Raw genomic sequence first — 18,136 nt, 5'->3', positions numbered from 1 at the left:
ATGGGAATTGTAGTCCAAAACATCTGGAGGGCCGAAGTTTGGGGATGCCTGGTCTAATACCTTATTTCAGCAGGTTTTTACATTCCTAAAAGCCTTCGTGGTGTTCATTCACTAAAGCTGAATGGCTCAAAATAATGCTTTAGCATATATAAGTGTGTCTGCCAAATCAGTAGATGACAGGTAGAAGAGGAGCTTCCCTTGACTTTGTGATTAATAACCTTTTGCTACAAGTTACTGAACTGGGCAGATGAGCAGCTTTACACCACAGTTTATATGAATTTAAAGGTCATTATGTCTCTACTTTTTCCGGGGTGGAGGATCCCTTTCATCCAAGTGGCAACCTGCACCCCCCCTCCCCCCGCTAAATTTCGATTTCCCCAAGCAATCCCATAAAAGATGAAATTCCAGTATAAAACTGCATGTTACACGACTGTGAACACACAGAAGCCCATTGTGTGTAGGTTGTATCTTTGTTTTGCTTTTCATGTGCTGCAATCTGTCACCACTTTGACTTTCCCCAGCCACGTTCACATTTTTTGTTTCTTCGTTTATTTTATGGGAGCTCTTTTGCACAGAACTGCTCTTGCACAAAACAGCTGTATTAAAAAGAACCGGTGCTGTTTATTTCGGGGGGGGAGGTGCTGGAACTCATCACAAATGCCTCCCTTTGTTCTGTTGGAATGGCAACAGTGCCCACCTGAGAGGTGTCAGAACTGAGTTTCAATGAGTTCCAGCAAAGAAAGGGAAAAAAGAGGACTGATGTGCAGCCCAACTGTAGCTGTGTACATCCATTTGGGTGTCACTGTGGTCTAAACCACTGAGTCTCTTGGGCTTGCCGATCGGAAGGTCGGCAGTTCGAATCCCCATGACAGAGTGAGCTCCCGTTGCTCTGTCCCAGTTCCTGCCAAACTAGCAGTTCGATAGCATGCCTAAAAGTGCAAGTAGATAAATAGGTACTGTTGCGGCGGGAAGGTAAATGGCGTTTCTGTGCGCTCTGGTTTCCGTCACGGTGTCCCGTTGCGCCAGAAGCGGTTTAGTCCTGCTGGCCACATGACCCAGAAAGTCTGTGGTCAAACGCCGGCTCCCTCAGCCTGAAAGCGAGATGAGCGCCGCAACCCCATAGTCGCCTTGGACTGGACTTAATCGTCCAGGGGTCCCTTACATTTACCTTTACTTTTACCGATATATCAAAAGGAATAAAACAGTTCCACACATCTCTTTACTATCTTGCATCAATGTTAAGGACTGGCACTTACTTTCCATCTTTGAACCACTGGATGATGGGGAAAGGAGTACCACTGACTCTGCATTCCAAGGTGGCATCGTGGTTGAGGACGACGGAAACTTCGCTAGATGCATCGGCACCTCTTATGGTGGGTGGGACTTGGTGGGAAAGGAAACAATGAGAATCAGGCGGAGAAGAGTGGTTAAACAAAATGTATCATGCTCCCTGACTCTTATAGATGGGGCTGGGTCACATCGAAAGAAGAAATACTGGGAAATGATAGATAATGAAATGAAAAGGATGTTTAAAATAACTTTTGTAAAGAAAAAGAAAAAACAGAAGCTTTTATTTTTGGAATTATAGGGACAGAACTACCTAAAATGTATAGAAATTTATTCCTGTATGCTACTACAACAGCCAGAATGTGACTTGCCCCAAAATGGAAAGAAGCATAAGTCCCAGCAAAGAATGAATGGATACAAAAACTTACAGAATACGCTTAAATGGTGAAACTTACCAGAAGAATAAGAAATCAAAATAGTTTTTTAGAAAATAATGGAAATGGTTTATTGAATATTTACAGATAAATTGCAAATAGATAAAAACATTGGCAGGATTATTGTAACAACCTGCAGTTTTATAAGTATATAAAGAAGGTGAATTTTAAAGGAGCAAATTAAGTTAATTTGGATATGCAGAAGGTATTAAAAACAAATTTAAGGAACTGCAGAAAGAGGGGGAAAGAAGTTTTGAAATGTCAGAATGATTGTAAAATTAATGAAATGTATAAACTTGAAAAGTATAAACAAACAAACAAACAAAATTAGTAAGGGCTGCAAGGCACTTAGATGCTATTATAAAAAGAGGCAAGAAAACCTGAGTTGGCATTAGGTCCCCCACCATTGCTCTATAACTTATGCTTATATTAAATGTCAGGTATACTTGAAATATTAAAGGCTACTTTTTCAAGATCTTTAACAATACCAACCTCGCACATCTACATTGAAGAATTTCTCTGAGCTCCCTGCTATGTTGGTGGCTTTACATGAATACAGTCCAGCATCATCGGTAGCAGCTTTAAGGAGTTTCAACAGCTTCCCATTGTTCAAAATCTGCAGAGCGCTGCTCTCCACCACCTGAAAACAATCCAAGAACAACTAATTCAACACCTGCCAAATATAGCATCTGAATAATCTAACTTTCCCATGCCATTTCCTGGGCCTAATTAGGCCAGTCAAACTTTAAAAGAATCCCTGAAAGTTATAAAGCATGATCTGCAATTAGGAGTCATGGCAGCGGCTAAATAATTTTACAGATGGCAATAAATTATCACTATGATCTTCCAAATCTGAAGAGGCAGTTGTTTCCTTAACTAGTTGCCTTAAATACTAGGACGGCAGCAGGACTGGAAAAATCACTATAGTCCAGATCTATAATAACACTTCCACTCTTGCAGCCCATTGCATCATGAGCACAAGTGAGTAACTTATTTATATTGTTCAATACCTACTTCTCCAAACATTGAAAAGTTTCAGGGTCACAGAGTTTATCCGGGTTTGGTTTGCTTTCGAAGGACGTCCCTGGAGACTTACTGGTGTTTTTGCAATATTTGACTTGTTAGCATCTGTCTGTCTTGAGAGACAATGGAGACCGTCTCTGGGGGTGAAGTCAAGCCGCTGCATTAGCAGCACCGAAATGACCTCCCTGGGGCGCAAGCCTGGGCAGTGTGTACAGGTGTCCTGGGCTGCCCAAATGACAAGACTCCCTCTCTTGGCTGTGCTGATGTGGTTCAAAAGAAAGCAGAGCAATGCATTTGGCAAGAACGTGGCTGCAAGGGTTGCCAGAAGGAGGAATACAAGGTACCACCCAACTGTCTTAGGGACTTCAGATTTCTGTGAGGTTTACTCCTTAGCCTTTCATTCTCCCGGAGATATCCCGCAAGGCAGTGGAGATTTAGGATCACAGCTTTCCTTCTCCTAGATGAGTATATTTGAGTTTATTTACAAATATAAAAGCTGGACACAGGTGAAGGTAAACGATACACATCACTTGGGAAGCCAGATGAACTAATGTCAGTGTACTGGAAGAAGCAAAGATCCCCAGTATCGAAGCCATGATTCTTCAACATCAACTTACTTGGACTGGTCATGTTGGGCAGATGCCTGATGATCGCCTTCCAAAGCAACTACTCTATTCCGAACTTAAAAATGGAAAGCGTAATGCTGGTGGTCAACAAAAGAGGTTCAAAGACTCTCTCAAGGCAAATCTTAAAAAATGTAGTAGAAACACCGACAACTGGGAAACACTGGCTTGCAAGCGCTCCAGTTGGAGAACAGCTTTTACCAAAGGTGTCGTGGACTTTGAAGATGCTCAGATTCAGGACAAAGGGGAGACATGTGCTAAGAGGAAGGCTCACTTGGCAAACCCTCACCGCGATCAACTCCCACCCAGAAACCTATGTCCTCACTGTGGAAGGACATGTGGATCGAGAATTGGCCTCCACAGTCACTTACAGACTAACTGTTAAAACTGTGTTCATGGAAAACAATCTTACTTGGCTACAAGTGATTGCCAAAGAAGAAGAGATGTTGCTAGACTACTACAACTTCCCTAGCCATTGGCTATGCTGGCTGGAGATGATGGGAATTGGAGTATAACAACACCAGAAGGGCTATAGGTTCTACCCCCTGGCTCAAACATGCCAACAGATATCTATAGTCCACTGAAGCCAAAAGCCTTCAATATGCATTCTACTGTTGAAATGGTGGGCATTTTGCCAATAATAATAATAATAATAATAATAATAATAATAATAAATAATAATAATTTGTTATTTATGCCCCGTCCATCAGGCTGGGTTTCCCCAGCCACTCTGGGCGGCTTCCAACAAAATACAGTAGTCCGTCAAACATTAAAAGCTTCCCTAAACAGGGTTGCCTTCAGATGTCTCCTAAAAGTCAGGTAGTTGTTTTTTTTTCCCTTTCACATCTGTTGGGAGGGCGTTCCACAGGGCAGGTGCCACTACCAATAAGGCCCTCTGCCTGGTTCCCTGTAACTTGGCTTCTCGGAGTGAGGGAACCACCACAAGGCCCCCGGCGCTGGACCTCAGTGTCCGGGCAGAACGATAGGGGTGGAGATGTTCCTTCAGGTATACTGTTTAGGGCTTAAAGGTCAGCACCAACACTTGTGCTCGGAAACATGCTGGGAGCCAATGTAGCAACTCAATGAAGACACGGTAATCAGGAAAGAGCCAAGCTGGATGTAGGACATTATTTGTTTTACAACATTCTGAAGAGAACATGCTCAACTGCCAGGCATCTTGCTAACAGCTGCACCTAAACACTATGACATCTGTCTTAAGACATCCTCACAGGGCCAATTAATGACCCTGTTTGTCACCTGACAAAAATATATCCAGATTTGTATACCTATAGTCTACTTAAATTTGTCCACAACGGATGTTTGCTGCTTGATGGTCAGTTGTACACAAGGGCAAGGGTACTCTATACCCAAAGAAAAATCCAGTCCTAGAGTAAGGAGCTATAGCTTCAACTTGCAGAATAAAACATGCAGATGAGCTGAACTTGCATTCGTATTTACACACAAACACACTACTCAACCTGGCTCCAAGTCCCAGGCTTCCAGGTAAACGAGAACATTGGGCAAGCATGAAAATACCAGCAGGAGCATAGGTAGGTAGAGTAAAAGACAGGGACGCAGGGGGGAGAATTCAGGGAGCACTCTGAGCTACTAGACTTATACTTCTTAATTAACAAATGACTGTTTTCACCAAAGTACAGTTCTTTGCAAGGGATTGCATGGAATACCCATTGTAATCATTAAGCTACATAGCAACCTACCATTTGAAGTATAAACACTGCTTAAATATATGCAACACTCAGTCCAAATCTATCCGAAGGAGACAAGCATCACCAAAGAGCAATTATCAAAATAAAAATACAGAGTTCTTCCTGAAAGCTTTCAGGTTGATTTTACTGGAGAAGAGGAATTAACTTTGATGGGTTTTATTTATTTTACTTGTAGGGCGGGGGAGAATCGACCACACCTATACATACCTGAACATCAGCTTTGTACCAAGTGATGATGGGAAATGGGTTGCCAGATACCTCACAGAACAGACTTATGGGCTGATTGATAGTCACAGAAGCATTTGTCACCTTGTCCTGATCTCTGATTTCAGGTGGAACTGCAATCAAATAAGCTGCATAAATACTTATGTGAACATCTGGGTGCTTGGTTTTGCTTTTAATAAACATATTGTTTTATTAACTATTTATTTATTTTCATAAAATTTATAAACTTCTAAATTGCAAAAACACACCCTCAAAGTGGTTTTTGCAAAATATAACACTGCAAAATCAAGAAAGATTTACAACCCTGATTTGAAGCAAACAATAGTTAAAATACAGGTAGGTAGCCGTGTTGGTCTGAGTCGAAGCAAAATAAAAAAATTCCTTCAGTAGCACCTTAAAGACCAACTAAGTTTATATTTTGGTATGAGCTTTCGTGTGCATGCACACTTCTTCAGATACCACTTCTTCTTCAGATACACACTTCTTCTTCAGATACCACTTCTTCTTCTTCTTCTTCAGATACACACTTCTTCAGATACCACTTCAGGTATCTGAAGAAGTGTGCATGCACACGAAAGCTCATACCAAAATATAAACTTAGTTGGTCTTTAAGGTGCTACTGAAGGAATTTTTTTAAATAGTTAAAATACTAAAACAGATCAAAATTACCTGAACTTCCTAAGCATCTGGGTAAAGGTAAAGGTACCCCTGACCGCTAGGTCCAGTCGCGGACGACTCTGGGGTTGTGGCGCTCATCTCGCTCTATAGGCTGAGGGAGCCGGCGTTTGTCCACAGGCAGCATCCGGGTCATGTGGCCAGCATGACTAAGCCGCTTCTGGCGAACCAGAGCAGCGCACAGAAGCGCCGTTGACCTTCCCGCCAGAGCAGTACCTATTTATCTACTTGCACTGGTGTGCTTTCAAACTGCAAGGTGGGCAGGAGCTGGGACTGAACAATGGGAGCTCACCCAGTCGCGGGGATTTGAACCGCCGACCTTCTGATCAGCAAGCCCAAGGCTCAGTGGTTTAGACCACAGCGCCACCCGCGTCCCTAAGCATCTGGGTAGGCTTGTCTAAACAGGAATGTTTTTAGTAGGAACTGAGAAGGCTACAGTGAAGACGCCTGCCTGATCTCACTAGGCAGAAAGTTCCAAAGGGCAGACGCTGCCAAATCAAACAATTGAGTTCTTACAAATGCAGAAGGGGTTTTATGTGGCACCTGCAGCAGTACCCATTCCACCAATCGAAGCGGGCATTCTTGTCTTTTTTATTATTCAGCTTCCACTCACAATGAAATGTGGCCCCCACCCCCGGGGCTGACATTTATTCAACTAATACCAAAAACCTAGTCAATTTGCAAGCAGAGCCTTGGTTTTTTTTAAAAAAAAATTAATTGAAATAATAAAATAAATAACATTTGTAAATATAGCATTAGGTAAAAAGGTAAAGGTAAAGGACCCCTGGACAGTTAAGTCCAGTCAAAGGAGACTATGGGGTTGCTGCGCTCGTCCCGCTTTCAGGCCGAGGGAGTCGGCGTTTGTCCACAGACAGCTTTCCAGGTCATGTGGCCAGCAGGATTAAACCACTTCTGGCACAACGGAACATCGTGACAGAAACCAGAGCACACAGAAACAACGTTTACCTTCCTGCCGCAGTGGTACCTATTTATCTATTTGCACTGGCGTGCTTTCGAACTGCTAGTTTGGCAGGAACTGGGACAGAGCAACAGGAGCTCACTCTGTCACGGGGATTCGAACTGCCGGCCTTCCGATCAGCAAGCCCAAGAGACTCAGTGGTTTAGACCACAGCGCCACCCGTGTCCCTATAGCATTAGATAGATATCTGGTGCTTGTTTACCATAAACCTTCAGGCTGTAAGTTTTTTCTGTGCTTCCAGCTTCATTGACCGCAACGCAGACGTATTCTCCATTGTCATATGGTGTGACTGAAGCAATAACCAGTAGGGTGCCATCTTCCAAGATTGAAATGCCAGGTTCATTTCCAGTTAGCTCCTTGTTATTATGCAACCATTTTATCACAGGCTTTGGGGTACCTGCAGAGAAGGACAGAGAGTGCTATACGTGGCTTCTGAAATTTCACTTGAAAAAGGAAATACTTCACTCATAAGGTTTTTGGGAGTCTTCAATGAAACACATGCCAGTAATTAAACTGACACAAGCCCTGTATGGAGACAACAACAACCCAGGAACAAAGCACTCTGAGATTGTCTAACAATGCACTTAGATTGTATATAATTTTAATTTTCTGTTTTACAATTTAAAATACTCATTTTTACATCCTTAAGATATCAATGACTCCCCTTCTTTTATTTCCATGGTTCATTTTACATTTCATAAATCCCTGCATATTTTACAAAAAACCCTATATCATTCAGTATTCCATTATTACATACATCAAAACTTATTTACACTGTTGAATTTATCTTAACGCTGCCAGAGTTTTCAGTTGTCCACAGTTATTTCCCATATATTCAATAAATGTTTCCCAAGCTTCTTTAAACGTATGTTCTTCTTGTTCTCTTATTCTATATGTTTAGTCTGCGAGTTATGCATATTCTGACAACTTAAGTTGCTGTTCTTCTTTAGTTGGGACCCACAATGCACTCCTATTGAAGTATGTCAGCACACCCAGTGAACTTTTAAAACAATTAACTGGGTTTTCTTCCACTCACTCTCCCAGGAGTAGCTACTGGCAATGTGGCAGAGAAGATGTCTCAGGTTTCCAAGAACAATTGCAGGAGCTTCTAGGTGCATGAATAACATTGCATTCCATACCTTTGGCTGGACATGGAAAGGCAATTCGTTCCTTTGCTACTCTTTCCTGCAGCGGAGTGTTGTACGGCGGATCAAGCGCGCCTACAGAGGGAGGTTCTAAAGTGAGGGAAGGAACAGAAATTAAATATTGCATCACTTAATTTCCCAAAATGTGTAAGTTTCTCAAAATTCTGTTTTAAAACTCAGAAATACTAATTCATCCGATACAATGGCACCTCGGTTTTTGAACATCTCCACTAACAAACATTTCGGTTTTCCAACGTCGTAAACCTGGAAGTAAATGTTTCAGTTTTCAAATATGCCTCGGAGGTCGAACATGATACTCAGCTTCCGCTGAGTGCAAGATCCTGAGGCCTGGCTGTCGGCTACCGAGTTTTTGGTTTTCAAATGTTTCAGAATTCGAACGGTCTTCCAGAATGGATTATGTTCAAAAACCGAGGTACCACTGTATTCAAATTACATGGTTTCATTCCTAATTTTTAAAGCACGTTTTAAAATATGAAAGTTTGATTTCACTCTCTGGGTAGCACATTTGGTTCCTCATTTCACTTCACATGGTGACTAGGGGTGCACTAGAACTTTTCAGTGAAAAAACACACACTTTCTCTGAATACAAACCGCATGTGTCTGCAAGCCTGGCTTTTTACCTGAGGCTTGAAATAGGTAAAGGTAAAGGTAAAGGACCCCTGGGCGGTTAAGTCCAGTCAAAGGAGACTATGGGGTTGCAGCGCTCATCTCGCTTTCCAGCCAAGGGAGCCGGCGTTTGTCCACAGACAGCTTTCCGGGTCATGTGGCCAGCAGGACTAAACCACTTCTGGTTTACCCCAAAAACCAGAATGCACGGAAATGCCATTTACCTTCCTGCTGCAGCAGCACTAATTTATCTACTTGCACTGGCGTGTTTTCGAAATGCTGGGTTGGCAGGAGCTGGGACAGAGCAACGGGAGCTCACCCTGTCACAGGGATTCAACCCACCGAACTTCCAATCTGCAGGCCCAAGAGGCTCAGTGGTTTAGACCACAGCGTCACCCATTCTCTGAATGCCACATTGTCTGATTGCAAACCACATGTGTCTGCAAGCCTGGCTTCTTACCTGAGGCTTGAAATACACCTTTGTGTCTATTAGCAAATGGTCGAGGTGAGAAGCAAGGCTGCCACCTGCTGGGCCAGGTCAGATTCTGGACAGCCCAACTGTAGCCCAGCTTGCCTCTGGTCAGATATGAATGGGACATGGATGCAATCAACTCTATATAATTTTTATTTGACTTTTTATTTGATGCTTATGCTGCTTTAAGATTACGTATTATCATTAATCTACCATTAAGGAACAGAGTGGGGTATCTATATGAATAACAACACACAAAATAATCTCTAGAAAGCAGCCAGTGTTTGCAAACCAGGGTGAAATTGCCCATGTCTGATGTTACAAGAGAGAGTGGCAATTGCACTACTGAGGATATAGAGAAGAGAATTTAAAAATGCATCACTGAAAGCTTGTTTAAGGCTATGCTGGCGGCATACATTAACTACACTGGAGGTGTCAGAAGCTTCAGGCCAATTTCTCGTACATTCTTTACTAGTATATATCTGAAGACTGCCGCATGTATCCTTGTAGCTAAAAGAATTATCCAGAGAAAGTGGAAGTCTGCAAGACCCCTGTCATATACATAGTGGCCAAACAAGCTCCCTACCACTTCACTAAGAGAGAAAATGATACTGTTGAAACAAAAAGCTTGAACAAGATAACGTCTGGTCTCATGTTAAACAGTTGAATCCTACTCAGATGAAATACATATTTTTCTCACATGCTTCTCGTTTTGTGCTATTGCATACTAAAAAAAGAAAGGGGTCCATTACTGTGCTAACATATAGTACCTTGAACGTGGACCGTTATTTCAGCTTCATCGCGGCCGGCAATGTTACTTGCCACACATTTGTAAATTCCTGAGTCTGATACCAAGACTTTGCTGATTCTGAGAGCCCCATCTGAAGAGGCGCCATATTGCCTGTTGTCTACCAAAATGGGACTTTGGTCTTTACGCCAAGTGATCGTTGGAGGTGGGATTCCATGTGCGTTGCAAGGTATATCGATTCTGGAACCAGCTTTTGCTTTCATCACTCGAGGCCCACGTTGTATCTTTGGAGGAACTAGGCAAAGTGAGTTAGTTAGTGCTGACACATAAAGGTTTTATCAGATAATTCAGTAAGATATGATCGATGGGAGTATAGCACCTGGCCTCTACATGGTTTAAAGACTTTGAAAATCAATGAAGAGCACCCTCTTAACTCTTAACCCCAGCTAGCATGGCCAGAGGCATAGGAAGGTCAGGTGGTACCCAGTGTGGAAAATTTCTGGTCACGCCCCCCCCCCGGCAAAGGTAAGGCAAGGCCTAATCTACTCAGCCTAGTCTCATTTTATTCACATAGGCAGACTTTCCAGGACCCGGAAAGCCCAGCGGAGGGTAGGGCAGTAGGGTGGTTCATTACAAACTTTTTTTAAAAAAATCCTGCTCGAAAGGTCTTATCTTACTAAACTAGGTATTATATAGCTATATCTGAAATTTTGTGCATATCAGTTAATATCTTGACCCCGCTCCTCTGAATTGAAATTTCAGCCTTCACGACATAGGGAAACGGCCAAGTATTTTCGTGGAGGAGGGTCAAGATATTAACTGATATGCATGAAATTTCAGATATAGCTATATAATCCCTATTGTTGAAAGATAAGGCCTTTGGAGCAGGCATTTATTTTTTTTAAAAGGTTTTTTTATGAACCACCCTAGTAGGGCAGTAATTGTTCCTTGATAATTTGTCACCCACCCTCCACGGTGGCACCCAGGGCGACCCTCCCCCCTCCCCCCTTCCTACGCCCCTGAACATGGCCAATGGTCAGAGTGGTGGTCCAGAAACATCTAGTGAGCCACAGGTTCGCCATCCCTATTCTTAACCATACCGATTGTGAAGCAAATTCCAATTGCTAAAGCACATAAAGAGGCATATGTTGAGTTTATTTAGGGCGGAATTCAATGTTGTGTTTTTACCATCGTTCCATCAGCGCAGGCATTCCAGCTTCCCAAACAGAACCATCTCCCCTCTCCTCCCCTTGAATATAGAGGGAGGAGGAGGAGAGGCTGCGGCCGCCAAGGCCCAGTCCCTTGCGGTGCGCTAGCTCTGAACTGCAGAGAGCAGAGCCGCCCTGGGCGGGAAGAATGGGAGAGCGGAGCAGAACGCAAGGAGTCTTCTTTTTTTATTTATTTCAAAAAATGCTTTTTGCGTGCATGTCTAATCTTGCCCCTTTCTCCAATTTATTTATTGGTATGTGTTTTTATTTTTTGTAAATCTACCAAAGAATAAAAATAAATAAATAAAAGCGGGATTAAGGGCAAGAGAACAAAAAAGGGGGGTTGAGGAGGGTCAGTTGGAGGGGAGTGAGAGGTGCCCCTATTTTCACCTGAGAAATGCTGGAGGGTCTGTGATTTTGTGGGTTTCTTTGGTGTCTGCAAAGGCCGTTAAAGATGCCTGGTGCACAGCACTTTCATTAAGATAGGATTTGTGGAAGAGGACATTCCAACAGACTGTGCCCAAGAAGCCTTAGGGTGTCAAGACCGAGGTGTCCCTCTTAAAATATATCGAAAGATTCTGGTGCCAGCAACTGAATGTACGTCTAGATATTTCCCCCCACTGACTCAGAAAGGACTCTTACTGCACTCTAAACGGCTTACCATGTACATTGAGCTTCACTGACTGAGTCGCATTCCCGGCAATGTTTGTGGCTACACAGAGATACATGCCGCTGTCTGAAACCCGTGTCTCGGTGATCTTCATTGACCCTGAAGGGAGGAAGGTGTGTCTGGAAAAAATAGGAAACAGATACGACTATATAAATATTTACCATGAGGGGGAATGCACGTTGCTGAGACATTAGTAATGAATACCACACGCTAAACGGCATCTGTTCAGTATTAATTTTTGCTCAGATTGGCCCGGTTTTCACCTAACTGTGCTTGCGATCTGTTTTCCTTCTTCCTTCTACATATCTTGCGAATGAAGTAAGAGACTGAGAACAACCCCAAAAAAATCCCCTTTTAAATATGCCATGCCATCCAATCTATGGAGAAGTTAGCGGATTTTTCTATTGTCCTTTTACACTTCAGGAAGTCTCCCCCAGCCCAGCCCAGCCCATATATCATCGCATGGCGTGTTCACTGAAAACAGGAATTGAGGGACCTCCATTGGAAGTAAAACTTTCCTGGTCCAGAAACAGGTCCCTTTGGGTGTTAGCCACTGAAGGAGGTGTACCAAAATGGCTGGGCACAGAGCCCCACAGACAACCCCCCCCCCAATGTTCCCTACTCCTGTATGTGGGCAGCTGAAGGGAACTGCATAACCTTTTCAAGAGTAGCTTGATATTGCTGCTGAGGATCAACTGGGAGTGCAGAACAAGCATGCACAAGACCTATAAAATCTTTGGAGAAAAGCAAATTTCTAACAATAGCTGTATTTTGCCTCACATATTGTTTTGGGAAATGCAAATTCCATAGGCTCACGTTAAAATGTAAACTGAACCAAATTTCTCCCCCATCCCTGGTCAGAAGTGACAGACCATGTATTCAATGTATTCTTTGAAAAGGAGGGATTCTCTATGTTAGTAATAGTCCCCACGCTTATACTTCATTCAGTAGTGGAGCTTCATGCTCCAGCACTGGGGGCAGGGGCAGGGCACACCTCCCGGAGGGCCGTAGCACACGTTCCGGGGCTGTGGCGCGCCTCCCGGAGGGGCGTAACACGCGTTCCCGGGGTAGGGTGTGCGTTTTGGGGGTGGGGCACCCCCGCGATGGCGCCCCTTGGAACCCGCCACTCGGGGCGGCCCGCCCCTACCACCCCTATCTTCCTACGCCCCTTACTTCATTCTAAAGTCATTAATGCTGATTTACAACTAATTACTATACTGCTACTAACAGCAAAACAATGTACTGCTGAAAAAAATTGGAACAACAGAAATCTTCTACGGTAACTGATTAAGCAAAACATGGCAAACTATATTAGTGTTAAAACATGCATATGAGGAAAAACACAATACTTAATAAGCAAGGAAACAAATTGATTGAGAGGTGGGTCTTGTTTTTCCATTTCCGGAATGACGAAGTAAATGATTATATTTCCCCCTTTAATTTATTCATGGTATTATAGAGTTTTGGTTATATTGTCTCTCTCCCCTTTTCATATGTCATTTCCATGTTGCAATTGCTGTTTGTTTTTCCTATTTTTCATTTATTTATTTTCTTGTCTTCTTTTTCTTCTTGCACGAGAAGCAAAGCTGCTCAATGTAAAATGGCTTTTGTCCCACACTGTCACAACCTAGTATTGATAAGAATTATTTTAAAAAAAGAAAAAGAAATAGGCATCCATGCCAAAACAAAGCACAGCTCAAGACAGAGCTAGATTTCGTTCCCAAGCGATATTCTGACGCTATGTCTGAGCCGTATAATCCCAGTCAGGTGAGGAACAGAAAATGAGGGGCAGGGAGAAAGTGAAGCCAAGCTAAACAGCAGATAAACAAAGCCATGACAGGAATTAGATTTGGAAACAAGAAAAAGCTGGGAGACAGGAGCAGAACCCGACGCAAGACCAAAAATGGGGCTACGCAATCAACAGCTGTGCTTGATATCTGTTGCTGCACAATACCCACTTCCAGCTGTACATCAAGGCAGCCCCATTTTTTTAAAAAAATCCCAATAATAGCATTTTAGGAAGAAAGTTCTCGGCCAGGAATGGGAAACTGGATCTGCCCCGTGGGCCAGATCCTGACCACTCCCAGTCCCTGCAGGCCAGCGAGACCCCCGCCCACCACCTGAGAATCATCTGACGTGAAGCTAAGTGTTCGCCTTTGTGGTTCGAAATCAAACTGCACCAGCAAAGGCACAGATGGCTTGAAGGTGCAGCCTTCTCTTAACACCAGCTAAATTGGCTAAAATGTACAAGACAAGAGCTAATGAGTGCTGGAAATGAAGAGAAAGGGAAGGTATCTTCTACCACATGTGGTGGACTTGTAAAGAGGTGAAGTCTTATGTACTAAGCTTGTCCTAGAACAATAGGCAAGTAGGATCCTAGAATGCAACAACTGATTGGCTTGCAGGAGAAGACCAATCAGGCTCCAGGAAGAAGTTAATCAGCCTATTAGGCTGGTAGGATCATAGAATGCAACAAGTGATTTAGCCTGCAGGAAAAGACCAATCAGGCTCCAGGCGGGAAGCAGAATCAGCCAATGAGACGGGACTCATTGTGTAAATAATGTACAGTGGTGCCTCGACTTACGAATTTAATCCGTTCCGAAGGCACCTTCGTAGGTCAAAAAATTCGTTAAGTCTAAAAACGCCATTGGAAACGAGATTTCCCATAGGAATGCATTGGAAACGAAAAAATTCGTAAGTCGAAGCAACCCTATCTAAACATTCGTAAGTCGAAAAACCCCTATCTAAAACCGCCGCGGTTTTCTTTCGGATGTCAAGACATTCGTAAGCGCGCGGCCATTACCCCCATTTGTAAGTCAAAAAATTCGGTTGTCGAGTCGTTCGTAACCCTAACCCTAACCACTGTATATAAAAGCCTGAGGTTTGGGGGGGGGGCATTTCATTCACTGTTTTACAAGCTGCAATAAAGAGCATGAAGTGACTACAGTATATTTCATTAAGGCTTTCTGGGAAATGGTATATAATGAGCTAAAGAAAATGTTTTAAAATACTTTTGTTAAAAAACCAGAAGCCTTTTTACTGAGTGTAGTGGGTGAAGAGATACCAAGGGAAGATAAAAGACTGTTTATGTATGTAACAACTGCAGCAAGAATTCTTTTAGCCCCAAAATGGAAACAAGAAGAAGTACCTTGCTCGGCCGGCACTTCCTTTTTTATTTTTTCTTCTCCCGATGTTGCCGGGCGAGGGGCGGGCCAGCAAGGAGGGGCGTCACGCCAGTCAGCTACTAGCGTGGCGCCTCACTAGCCCGCCCCTCGCCCGGCAACGTCGGGAGAAGAAAAAAATAAGAAACAAAGCCACAGGCGAGGGCGGTGGTGGTGGGGGGTAGGCTGGGCAGCGCCCTCTCCATTTTGGCGCCCTAGGCGATGGCCTAGTTCGCCTAAATGGACACACTGGCCCTGCACGTGTTTTAACTTTGGGTTCAAAATCAAAAGGTGTGGATCTCTTAAAATGGAGAGACTACAACGTTGCAATTTATTTTGCAAACTACTGTGTCGTCGCAGACATCGCTGTCTATACATGATGGCCCCGATCCAATGCACAAGAGCAGCACACAGCTAAGCAGCAAAGCTATTGGAATCAGGCACCTATTGGGAATCTGACAGTCAAAGGTAAGGCACTGACACGTCTACAATATGTTGTCTTACTGCGGCTGAATAGGAGTTTGAGACTCAGCATTGAGTTCTTGCAATGTTTCAGTTATTGGGGATGGGTAGATTAATTTCATAAGACTTTTCTGCTCGGAAACGTTTCAAGGCTAGTATAGATGAGTTGACATTTTCTTGTTGCTATTCTTATGTCAAACAATGTTCTGTAAAGCTACCCCTGGGCCTGAAAAAATGAAGCATTTCAAAAAGTTTGAAACTTGTTTTGTTCTTGTAACCACATATTAGAATAGGGCACATAGCATTACTAATACAAAAGCAATGAGCAGCCAGAAAGTGTAGAAACTGCATTGTAAAATCCTATTAGATTGTCTAATTTGAACAAAGTATGTTTTGCAATACAAATTCACAATGCTGCCTTGACTCAGCGTGGAAAACCACAAAAAGCACAGTGGGATTTGGAAGAATTTGTTGATTCCGATGCAAACCCTCCAGTGTCAACTCAAGGATTTCAACAAACAGGCTAGAGAAACTGGAATCAAAATTTTGGACCATAGAGAATTGAGATAAAGCTAACATTCCTGGCACAGCCCAGGAAAGTGTATTAAAAGACCACACCAAAAAGATTCTCTTTTTTGTACATTTACTGAATGAAAAAGCAGGCAGCCATGCAAATATGTGAGCAATCAACCAGGCAAATTTACAGTGGTGAACCTCAGGCAGAGCTTATCTGTGCCACAAATTTATTTATGAGTTTTGTATAATTTAACAGCATGGCTTCCCCTCGAAGAACCCTACTATTTATAAATTGGTGAGGTTGCTGAGAAAGATCGCCTGCTTCCTCCCCCACAGAACTACATTTCCTTGGATTCCCTATAAAAAGGAAATTAATTAAAAACAAAAAAAGGCACATTGCACACTGAAGAGCTCCCCTTCCCGGGGAACAGAAATAAAAAAGCAGGGTGAAACACTACTTTTGGATACCTTAATATAACTTTGTAGATCTTTATAAACACAAGAGAGTATCTAGCAAGCCCTGAATGTTTTTATTTTGAATTTGTCCTACAGATGACAAACAAATACAGTGGTACCTCTACTTACGAATTTAATGCCTTCCGAATGCACATTCGTAAGTCGAAAAAAATTGTAAGTTGAATCCCATAGGAATGCATTGGGAGAAAAAATTCGTAAGTAGAAGCAACCCTATCTAAAAATTCGTAAGTAGAAAAAAATCCTATCTAAACCGCATCCAAGATGGCGGACGGAGCTCCATTCGTAAGTAGAAACATTCGTAAGTAGAGTTACCACTGTAGAACTCTTACCTTGGAGAGTATGGAGAGATAAGTTGCATTTCTTTAGCCCAGGTTATTATAGGTGGCGGCAAACTTTTCACCTCACAGGGAAGTGTGACTTCTTCCCCGGCAGTCACTGAAATCTCGATTGGATTGTCCCGCGAAAATCCTTGCTGGTCTCCAGGTCTGGACACTCTTGGTTTCACTGCAATAGAACGTTCATAAAATCAAAGCATATCTAGGCATTCTGTTCCTATATGGTTCGCCCTAGATATCCCCTTTTACCCCTTTATCCCTATTTTGTTTTATTTGGCACCTGTTATTATATTTTGTTCTGTTTTACTATCCCTGTAGTTATTGCACACACAAAAGTATCCAGGTACCAAAGCATATTATATCCAAAAACCTTTCCCTTCAGCTCAATGTGTGCTGCATTCTGGATCCGCTGCACACTCCATTCACGACTGCCAAAAATGCTTGTAGTCAAAACACTGGAAGTGGAAGATAGAGTCAAAGGGATAATCACTATCCCTCAGCCCGCTGGATTTCAATTCAGGTCATCCAACAGTCTATCCTCTGGACTTTTCAAGCTCCCCATGTGGGCTAGCTTACTGGAAATGAATATTCAGGTGTCAGTTACTGAGCATCTTGATAAATGCAGTAGTGAACCGCATAGTAGGGTGGAAGTTTTTCCCTTTCCCTTTGGCTTTGCTTTGCTTTCCTTCCCTTTTCCCTTCAGCCGTAGCCAAGTAAGAATGTCTCCCATAAACACGGTTTTAAAAGTGAGTTTGTAAGTGACTGTGGAGGTCAATTCTGAATCCACATGTCCTTCCACAGTAGGGAAGTAGGTTTCCAGGCGGGAGTTGATCATGGTGAGGGTTTGCCAAGCGTGCCTTCCTCTTAGTGCGTTTCTCCATTTCGTCCTGAGTTCGAGTGTCTTCAAAGCCCATGACACCTTTGGTAAAGGCTATTCTCCAACTGGAGCACTCGCAAGCCAGTGTTTCCCAGTTGTTGGTGTTTATACTACTTTTTTTAGATTTGCCTTGAGGGAGTCTTTAAACCTCTTTTGTTGACCACCAGCATTACGATTTCCATTTTTAAGTTCGGAATAGAATAGCTGCTTTGGAAGACGATAATCGGGCATCCGCACAACGTGACCAGTCCAACTAAGTGGATGTTGAAGAATCATTGCTTTGACACTGGGGATCTTTGCTTCTTCCAGTACACTGGTGTTAGTTTGCCTGTCTTCCCAAGTGATGTGCAAAAATTTTCAGAGACACCATTGATGGAATCTTTCAAGTTGGAGATGGCGTTTATAAGTATACAATAAGGTTGGTAGTACAATATCTTTGTAAACAAGCATTTTGGTTTCCCTGCG

The 18,136-nt window shown here is 43.0% G+C and overlaps 1 protein-coding gene across 2 annotated transcripts in view; it reads right to left on the bottom strand.

The window, feature by feature from the left end:
• HMCN1 (hemicentin 1) overlaps nt 1-18,136 on the bottom strand; it is a 275,559-nt gene that overhangs the window by 149,629 nt on the left and 107,794 nt on the right. For both annotated transcript variants that reach the window (XM_060276655.2, XM_060276656.2), the window contains exons 22-29: nt 16,789-16,963; nt 11,835-11,962; nt 9,988-10,260; nt 8,113-8,208; nt 7,176-7,370; nt 5,302-5,432; nt 2,214-2,361; nt 1,257-1,383 (exon numbers count right to left, since the gene is read on the bottom strand). In XM_060276655.2, coding sequence (XP_060132638.2) covers nt 1,257-1,383; nt 2,214-2,361; nt 5,302-5,432; nt 7,176-7,370; nt 8,113-8,208; nt 9,988-10,260; nt 11,835-11,962; nt 16,789-16,963 — 1,273 coding nt within the window. The remainder of the gene's footprint in view (nt 1-1,256; nt 1,384-2,213; nt 2,362-5,301; nt 5,433-7,175; nt 7,371-8,112; nt 8,209-9,987; nt 10,261-11,834; nt 11,963-16,788; nt 16,964-18,136) is intronic.

The sequence above is a fragment of the Zootoca vivipara genome, chromosome 7 (genome assembly GCF_965207765.1).
Source record: "Zootoca vivipara chromosome 7, rZooViv2.hap1.1, whole genome shotgun sequence".
In the NCBI taxonomy this organism is placed as follows: domain Eukaryota; kingdom Metazoa; phylum Chordata; class Lepidosauria; order Squamata; family Lacertidae; genus Zootoca; species Zootoca vivipara.
Note: the sequence above shows the minus strand (reverse complement) of the source record. Positions and strands in the feature narration are given on the sequence as shown.